Source organism: Salmo salar, chromosome ssa26, assembly GCF_905237065.1.
Source record: "Salmo salar chromosome ssa26, Ssal_v3.1, whole genome shotgun sequence".
NCBI lineage: Eukaryota > Metazoa > Chordata > Actinopteri > Salmoniformes > Salmonidae > Salmo > Salmo salar.
The window spans coordinates 48,043,680-48,053,679 of NC_059467.1; the positions used below are offsets into that span (position 1 = coordinate 48,043,680).

The 10,000-nt window shown below is 52.2% G+C and overlaps 1 protein-coding gene across 1 annotated transcript in view; it reads left to right on the top strand.

Moving 5' to 3' along the window:
- The window catches only part of LOC106592279 (otogelin), a 50,148-nt gene that overhangs the window by 30,489 nt on the left and 9,659 nt on the right, over positions 1–10,000 (top strand). Inside the window, exons 18-20 of the mRNA XM_045708317.1 lie at positions 6,663–6,703; positions 6,985–7,060; positions 7,219–7,397. Of these exons, the coding sequence (XP_045564273.1) occupies positions 6,663–6,703; positions 6,985–7,060; positions 7,219–7,397 (296 nt within the window). The remainder of the gene's footprint in view (positions 1–6,662; positions 6,704–6,984; positions 7,061–7,218; positions 7,398–10,000) is intronic.

Genomic DNA, 10,000 nt, shown 5'->3' on the forward strand with positions numbered 1-10,000 from the left:
TCCTCCTCCTCCACCACGTAATAGGGGAACGTGTGTCCTCCTCCACCACGTAATAGGGGAACGTGTGTCCTCCTCCTCCTCCACCACGTAATAGGGGAACGTGTGTCCTCCTCCTCCACCACGTAATAGGGGAACGTGTGTCCTCCTCCACCACGTAATAGGGGAACGTGTGTCCTCCTCCTCCACGTAATAGGGGAACGTGTGTCCTCCTCCTCCACCATGTAATAGGGGAACGTGTGTCCTCCTCCTCCTCCACGTAATAGAGGAACGTGTCCTCCTCCTCCACCACGTAATAGGGGAACGTGTGTCCTCCTCCTCCACGTAATAGGGGAACGTGTGTCCTCCTCCTCCTCCACGTAATAGAGGAACGTGTGTCCTCCTCCTCCTCCACGTAATAGGGGAACGTGTGTCCTCCTCCTCCACGTAATAGGGGAACGTGTGTCCTCCTCCTCCACGTAATAGGGGAACGTGTGTCCTCCTCCTCCACGTAATAGGGGAACGTGTGTCCTCCTCCTCCACCACGTAATAGGTGAACGTGTGTCCTCCTCCTCCACGTAATAGGGGAACGTGTGTCCTCCTCCTCCTCCACGTAATAGGGGAACGTGTGTCCTCCTCCACCACGTAATAGGGGAACGTGTGTCCTCCTCCACCACGTAATAGGGGAACGTGTGTCCTCCTCCTCCACGTAATAGGGGAACGTGTGTCCTCCTCCACCACGTAATAGGGGAACGTGTGTCCTCCTCCACCACGTAATAGGGGAACGTGTGTCCTCCTCCTCCACGTAATAGGGGAACGTGTGTCCTCCTCCTCCACCACGTAATAGGGGAACGTGTGTCCTCCTCCACCACGTAATAGGGGAACGTGTGTCCTCCTCCTCCACGTAATAGGGGAACGTGTGTCCTCCTCCTCCACGTAATAGGGGAACGTGTGTCCTCCTCCACCACGTAATAGGGGAACGTGTGTCCTCCTCCACCACGTAATAGGGGAACGTGTGTCCTCCTCCTCCACCACGTAATAGAGGAACGTGTGTCCTCCTCCTCCACCACGTAATAGGGGAACGTGTGTCCTCCTCCACCACGTAATAGGGGAACGTGTGTCCTCCTCCTCCACGTAATAGGGGAACGTGTGTCCTCCTTCTCCACCACGTAATAGGGGAACGTGTGTCCTCCTCCTCCACGTAATAGGGGAACGTGTGTACTCCTCCTCCACGTAATAGGGGAACGTGTGTCCTCCTCCTCCACATAATAGGGGAACATGTGTCCTCCTCCACCATGTAATAGGGGAACGTGTGTCCTCCTCCTCCACCACGTAACAAGTGAACGTGTGTCCTCCTCCTCCACCACGTAACAAGTAAACATGTGTCCCCCTCCACCATGTAATAGGGGAACGTGTGTCCTCCTCCTCCACCACGTAACAAGTGAACGTGTGTCCTCCTCCTCCACCACGTAATAGGGGAACGTGTGTCCTCCTCCTCCTCCACGTAATAGGGGAACGTGTGTCCTCCTCCTCCACCACGTAATAGGGGAACGTGTGTCCTCCTCCTCCACGTAATAGGGGAACGTGTGTCCTCCTCCTCCACCACGTAACAAGTGAACGTGTGTCCTCCTCCTCCACCACGTAATAGGGGAACGTGTGTCCTCCTCCTCCTCCACGTAATAGGGGAACGTGTGTCCTCCTCCTCCACCACGTAACAGGGTAACGTGTGTCCTCCTCCTCCACCACGTAATAGGGGAACGTGTGTCCTCCTCCTCCACCACGTAACAGGGGAACGTGTGTCCTCCTCCTCCACGTAATAGGGGAACGTGTGTCCTCCTCCACGTAATAGGGGAACGTGTGTCCTCCTCCTCCACCACGTAATAGGGGAACGTGTGTCCTCCTCCTCCACGTAATAGGGGAACGTGTGTCCTCCTCCTCCTCCACGTAACAGGGGAACGTGTGTCCTCCTCCTCCTCCACGTAATAGGGGAACGTGTGTCCTCCTCCTCCACCACGTAATAGGGGAACGTGTGTCCTCCTCCTCCACGTAATAGGGGAACGTGTGTCCTCCTCCTCCACGTAATAGGGGAACGTGTGTCCTCCTCCTCCACGTAATAGGGGAACGTGTGTCCTCCTCCTCCACCAAGTAACAGGGGAACGTGTGTCCTCCTCCTCCACCACGTAATAGGTGAACGTGTGTCCTCCTCCTCCACCACGTAACAGGGGAACGTGTGTCCTCCTCCTCCACGTAATAGGGGAACGTGTGTCCTCCTCCACGTAATAGGGGAACGTGTGTCCTCCTCCTCCACCACGTAATAGGGGAACGTGTGTCCTCCTCCTCCACGTAATAGGGGAACGTGTGTCCTCCTCCTCCACGTAATAGGGGAACGTGTGTCCTCCTCCTCCACGTAATAGGGGAACGTGTGTCCTCCTCCACCACGTAATAGGGGAACGTGTGTCCTCCTCCTCCTCCACGTAACAGGGGAACGTGTGTCCTCCTCCTCCACCACGTAATAGAGGAACGTGTGTCCTCCTCCTCCACGTAATAGGGGAACGTGTGTCCTCCTCCTCCACCACGTAATAGAGGAACGTGTGTCCTCCTCCACCACGTAATAGGGGAACGTGTGTCCTCCTCCTCCACCACGTAATAGGGGAACGTGTGTCCTCCTCCTCCACGTAATAGGGGAACGTGTGTCCTCCTCCTCCACCACGTAATAGGGGAACGTGTGTCCTCTTCCTCCACCACGTAACAGGGGAACGTGTGTCCTCCTCCTCCACGTAATAGGGGAACGTGTGTCCTCCTCCTCCACCACGTAATAGGGGAACGTGTGTCCTCCTCCTCCACGTAATAGGGGAACGTGTGTCCTCCTCCTCCACGTAATAGGGGAACGTGTGTCCTCCTCCTCCACGTAATAGGGGAACGTGTGTCCTCCTCCACCACGTAATAGGGGAACGTGTGTCCTCCTCCTCCTCCACGTAATAGAGGAACGTGTGTCCTCCTCCTCCTCCACGTAATAGGGGAACGTGTGTCCTCCTCCTCCTCCACGTAACAGGGGAACGTGTGTCCTCCTCCTCCACCACGTAATAGGGGAACGTGTGTCCTCCTCCTCCACGTAATAGGGGAACGTGTGTCCTCCTCCTCCACGTAATAGGGGAACGTGTGTCCTCCTCCTCCATGTCATAGGGGAACGTGTGTCCTTCTCCACCACGTAATAGGGGAACGTGTGTCCTCCTCCTCCTCCACGTAATAGGGGAACGTGTGTCCTCCTCCTCCTCCACGTAACAGGGGAACGTGTGTCCACCTCCACCACGTAATAGGGGAACGTGTGTCCTCCTCCACCACGTAATAGGGGAACGTGTGTCCTCCTCCTCCACGAAATAGGGGAACGTGTGTCCTCCTCCTCCACCACGTAATAGGGGAACGTGTGTCCTCCTCCTCCACCATGTAATAGGGGAACGTGTGTCCTCCTCCTCCACGTAATAGGGGAACGTGTGTCCTACTCCACCACGTAATAGGGGAACGTGTGTCCTCCTCCTCCTCCACGTAATAGGGGAACGTGTGTCCTCCTCCTCCACCACGTAATAGGGGAACGTGTGTCCTCCTCCTCCTCCACGTAATAGGGGAACGTGTTTCCTCCTCCTCCTCCACGTAATAGGGGAACGTGTGTCCTCCTCCTCCTCCACGTAATAGGGGAACGTGTGTCCTCCTCCTCCACGTAATAGGGGAACGTGTGTCCTCCTCCACCACATAATAGGGGAACGTGTGTCCTCCTCCTCCACCACGTAATAGGGGAACGTGTGTCCTCCTCCTCCACCACGTAATAGGGGAACGTGTGTCCTCCTCCACCACGTAATAGGGGAACGTGTGTCCTCCTCCTCCACCACGTAATAGGGGAACGTGTGTCCTCCTCCACCACGTTATAGGGGAACGTGTGTCCTCCTCCACCACGTAATAGGGGAACGTGTGTCCTCCTCCTCCACCACGTAATAGGGGAACGTGTGTCCTCCTCCTCCACCACGTAATAGGGGAACGTGTGTCCTCCTCCACCACGTAATAGGTTAACCTGTGTCCTCCTCCTCCACCACGTAATAGGGGAACGTGTGTCCTCCTCCTCCACCACATAATAGGGGAACGTGTGTCCTCCTCCTCCACCACGTAACAGGGGAACGTGTGTCCTCCTCCTCCACCACGTAATAGGGGAACGTGTGTCCTCCTCATCCTCCACTTAATAGGGGAACGTGTGTCCTCCTCCTCCACGTAATAGGGTAACGTGTGTCCTCCTCCTCCACGTAATAGGGGAACGTGTGTCCTCCTCCTCCACGTAATAGGGGAACGTGTGTCCTCCTCCACCACGTAATAGGGGAACGTGTGTCCTCCTCCTCCACCATGTAATAGGGGAACGTGTGTCCTCCTCCGCCACCACGTAATAGGTGAACGTGTGTCCTCCTCCTCCACCACGTAATAGGGGAACGTGTGTCCTCCTCCTCCTCCACTTAATAGGGGAACGTGTGTCCTCCTCCTCCACGTAATAGGGGAACGTGTGTCCTCCTCCGCCACGTAATAGGGGAACGTGTGTCCTCCTCCTCCACGTAATAGGGGAACGTGTGTCCTCCTCCACCACGTAATAGGGGAACGTGTGTCCTCCTCCTCCACCACGTAATAGGGGAACGTGTGTCCTCCTCCTCCTCCACTTAATAGGAGAACGTGTGTCCTCCTCCTCCACCACGTAATAGGGGAACGTGTGTCCTCCTCCTCCTCCACTTAATAGGGGAACGTGTGTCCTCCTCCTCCTCCACTTATTAGGGGAACGTGTGTCCTCCTCCTCCACGTAATAGGGGAACGCGTGTCCTCCTCCTCCACGTAATAGGGGAACGTGTGTCCTCCTCCACCACGTAATAGGGGAACGTGTGTCCTCCTCCACCACGTAATAGGGGAACGTGTGTCCTCCTCCTCCACCACGTAATAGGGGAACGTGTGTCCTCCTCCTCCACCACGTAATAGGGGAACGTGTGTCCTCCTCCACCACGTAATAGGGGAACATGTGTCCTCATCCTCCACGTAATAGGGGAACGTGTGTCCTCCTCCACCACGTTATAGGGGAACGTGTGTCCTCCTCCACCACGTAATAGGGGAACGTGTGTCCTCCTCCTCCACCACGTAATAGGGGAACGTGTGTCCTCCTCCTCCTCCACGTAATAGGGGAACGTGTGTCCTCCTCCTCCTCCACTTAATAGGAGAACGTGTGTCCTCCTCCTCCACCACGTAATAGGGGAACGTGTGTCCTCCTCCTCCTCCACTTAATAGGGGAACGTGTGTCCTCCTCCTCCACGTAATAGGGGAACGTGTGTCCTCCTCCGCCACGTAATAGGGGAACGTGTGTCCTCCTCCACCACGTAATAGGGGAACGTGTGTCCTCCTCCTCCACCACGTAATAGGGGAACGCGTGTCCTCCTCCTCCACGTAATAGGGGAACGTGTGTCCTCCTCCTCCACCACGTAATAGGGGAACGTGTGTCCTCCTCCACCACGTAATAGGGGAACGTGTGTCCTCCTCCACCACGTAATAGGGGAACGTGTGTCCTCCTCCACCACGTAATAGGGGAACGTGTGTCCTCCTCCTCCTCCACCACGTAATAGGGGAACGTGTGTCCTCCTCCTCCACCACGTAATAGGGGAACGTGTGTCCTCCTCCACCACGTAATAGTGGAACGTGTGTCCTCCTCCACCACATAATAGGGGAACGTGTGTCCTCCTCCACCACGTAATAGGGGAACGTGTGTCCTCCTCCACCACGTAATAGGGGAACGTGTGTCCTCCTCCTCCACGTAACAGGGGAACGTGTGTCCTCCTCCTCCACCACGTAATAGGGGAACGTGTGTCCTCCTCCACCACGTAATAGGGGAACGTGTGTCCTCCTCCACCACGTAATAGGGGAACGTGTGTCCTCCTCCTCCACCACGTAATAGGGGAACGTGTGTCCTCCTCCTCCACCACATAATAGGGGAACGTGTGTCCTCCTCCTCCACCACGTAACAGGGGAACGTGTGTCCTCCTCCTCCACCACGTAATAGGGGAACGTGTGTCCTCCTCATCCTCCACTTAATAGGGGAACGTGTGTCCTCCTCCTCCACGTAATAGGGTAACGTGTGTCCTCCTCCTCCACGTAATAGGGGAACGTGTGTCCTCCTCCTCCACGTAATAGGGGAACGTGTGTCCTCCTCCACCACGTAATAGGGGAACGTGTGTCCTCCTCCTCCACCATGTAATAGGGGAACGTGTGTCCTCCTCCTCCACCACGTAATAGGTGAACGTGTGTCCTCCTCCTCCACCACGTAATAGGGGAACGTGTGTCCTCCTCCTCCTCCACTTAATAGGGGAACGTGTGTCCTCCTCCTCCACGTAATAGGGGAACGTGTGTCCTCCTCCGCCACGTAATAGGGGAACGTGTGTCCTCCTCCTCCACGTAATAGGGGAACGTGTGTCCTCCTCCACCACGTAATAGAGGAACGTGTGTCCTCCTCCACCACGTAATAGAGGAACGTGTGTCCTCCTCCTCCACGTAATAGGGGAACGTGTGTCCTCCTCCTCCACCACGTAATAGGGGAACGTGTCTCATGTAGTTTATACATTCCCCCCCAAAAAAGCACAAATTGAAAATGTTTTTTGTGTGTTTCCCTGTTTTTTCAGAGTGTGCGTGTGACAAACTGCCGAAGCCAAAATGTGTTCTGGTAGGTTTCTGTATGATTCCACATGACGATGGCTGTGTTCGTGTGATCTCTGTAATGGATGTGTTCATGTTATCCCTGTAATGTGTTCATGTTATCTCTGTAATGTGTTCATGTTATCTCTGTAATGTGTTCATGTTATCTCTGTAATGGCTGTGTTCATGTTATCTCTGTAATGGATGTGTTCATGTTATCTCTGTAATGGATGTGTTCATGTTATCTCTGTGTTTGTTTGTGCTGTATAGCTGTGCTGTTCACTAGCTGACCTGTTGTCTTCTGAATAGGGAGAGACCATGCAGGTGGACAGGGCTTTCCTAGCAGACCCATCTAACCAGTGTTCCTGTAAGAGATTTAACTGCGGTAAGTGAACGGGTATCATTAGACAGTAACCCACCTTTTCCAACATACATTAATTTCATATTTCATATTATATAAGTGTTTTTTCATGTACAGTACATTTGTAATGAATGTGTGTTCATGCATGTCTGTGTCTGTGTTTGTCTGTACCGCTCTTACAGTGCGTGAGGCGGTGTGTGTGGATGGGGAGTGGGGTGTTATGCGTCCGGGACAGACCCTGATGGATCACAGTGAGGAGGGGGTGTGTCTCACCACCCAGTGTAGCCACAGTCTGGATCCCACCACGGGCTTCCACCACCTCCGCACCACCACCACCAACTGCTCTGCTCAGTGCCAACCGGTTAGTCAGTTAGCATCAGGATGCTAATGCTAATGTCTGATACCTCAACTGCTACAAATGCTACTACTGCTGTCTCTATTCAGCAGTAGCCTATTGCTAGTATTGCTAAAACAGGTACTATTACTCTTACTACAGTATATATGAACATATATAACAACATCCTTTTTTCAGGGCCCTGTCTTTTAAACATAATTTGTAATAATCCAAATAACTTCACAGATCTTCATTGTAAAAGGTTTAAACAATGTTTCCCATGCTTGTTCAATGAACCATAAACAATTAATGAACATGCATCTGTGGAACGGCCGTTAAGACACTAACAGCTTGCAGACGGTAGGCAATTAAGGTTACAGTTATGAAAACTTAGGACACTAAAGAGGCCTTCCTATTGACTCTGGAAAACACCAAAAGATAGATGCCCAGGCTCCCTGCTCATCTGCGTGAACATGCCTTAGGCATGCTGCAAGGAGGCATGAGGACTGCAGATGTGGCCAGGGCGATAAATTGCAATGTCCGTACTGTGAGACGCCTAAGACAGTGCTACAGGGAGACAGGACAGACAGCTGATCGTCCTCGCAGTGGCAGACCATGTGTAACAACACCTGCACAGGATCGGTACATCCGAACATCACACCTGCGGGACAGGTACAGGATGGCAACAACAACTGCCCGAGTTACACCAGGAATGCACAATCCCTCCATCAGTGCTCAGACTGTCCGCAATAGGCTGAGAGAGGCTGGACTGAGGGCTTGTAGGCCTGTTGTAAGGCAGGTCCTCACCAAACATCACCAGCAACAACGTCGCCTATGGGCACAAACCCATCGTCGCTGGACCAGACAGGACTGGCAAAAAGTGCTTTTCACTGACGAGTCGCGGTTTTATCTCACCAGGGGTGATGGTCAGATTCGCATTTATCATCGAAGGAATGAGCGTTACACCGAGGCCTGTACTCTGGAGCGGGATCGATTTGGAGGTGGAGGGTCCGTCAAGGTCTGGGGCGGTGTGTCACAGCATCATCGGACTGAGCTTGTTGTCATTGCAGGCAATCTCAACGCTGTGCGTTACAGGGAAGACATCCTCCTCCCTCATGTGGTACACTTCCTGCAGGCTCATCCTGACATGACCCTCCAGCATGACAATGCCACCAGCCATACTGCTCGTTCTGCGCGTGATTTCCTGCAAGACAGGAATGTCAGTGTTGTGCCATGGCCAGCGAAGAGCCCGGATCTCAATCCCATTGAGCACATCTGGGACCTGTTGGATTGGAGGGTGAGGGCAAGGGCCATTCCCCCCAGAAATGTCTGGGAACTTGCAGGTGCCTTGGTGGAAGAGTGAGGTAACATCTCACAGCAAGAACGGGCAAATCTGGTGCAGTCCATGAGGAGGAGATGCACTGCCGCACTTAATGAAGCTGGTGGCCACACCAGATACTGACTGTTACTTTTGATTTTGACCCCCCTTTGTTCAGGGACACATTATTCTATTTCTGTTAGTCACATGTCTGTGGAACTTGTTAAGTTTATGTCTCAGTTGTTGAATCTTGTTATGTTCATACAAATATTTACACGTTAAGTTTGCTGAAAATAAATGCAGTTGACAGTGAGAGGACGTTTCTTTTTTTGCTGAGTTTATATATATATATACACACTACCGGTCCAAAGTTTTAGAACACTTACTTAGTCAAGAGTTTCTTATTTTTTTTACTATTTTCAACATTGTAGAATAATAGTGAGGACATCAAAACTATGGAATAACACATAATGGAATCATGTAGTAACCAAAAAACTGTTAAACAAATCAAAATATATTTTACATTTGAGATTCTTCAAATAGCTACCCTTTGCATTGATGACAGCTTTGCACACTCTTGCCAAGTCCATATTATGGTAAGAACAGCTCAAATAAGCCAAGAGAAATGACAATCCATCATTACTTTAAGACATGAAGAGTGCAGTCGCAAAAACCATTAAGTGCTATGATGAAACTGGCTCTCATGAGGACCGCCACAGGAATGGAAAACCTAGAGTTACCTCTGCTGCAGAGGATAAGTTCATTAGAGTTACCAGCCTCAGAAATGGCAGCCCAAATAAATGCTTCACAGAATTCAAGTAACAGACACATCTCAACATCAACTCTTCAGAGGAGACTGTGTGAATCAGGCCTTCACGGTCAAATTGCTGCAAAGAAACCACTACTTAAGGACACCAATAAGAAGAAGAGACTTGCTTGGGCACGAGCAATTAGACCGGTGGAAATTTGTCCTTTGGTCTGATGAGTTCCAAATTGGAGATTTTTGGTTCCAACCGCCATGTCTTTGTGAGACACGTTGTGGGTGAACAGATGATCTCAGCATGTGTATTTCCCACCGTGAAGCATGGAGGAGGAGGTGTTATGGTGTGGGGGTGCTTTGCTGGTGACACTGTTGGGGATTTATTTACAATTCACACTTAATCAGAATGGCTACCACAGCATTCTGCAGCGATACACCATCCCATCTGGTTTGGGCTTAGTGGGACTATCATTTGTTTTCAACAGGAAAATGACCCAACACACCGCCAGGCTATTTTATTAAGAAGGAGAGTGATGGAGTGCTGCATTAGAT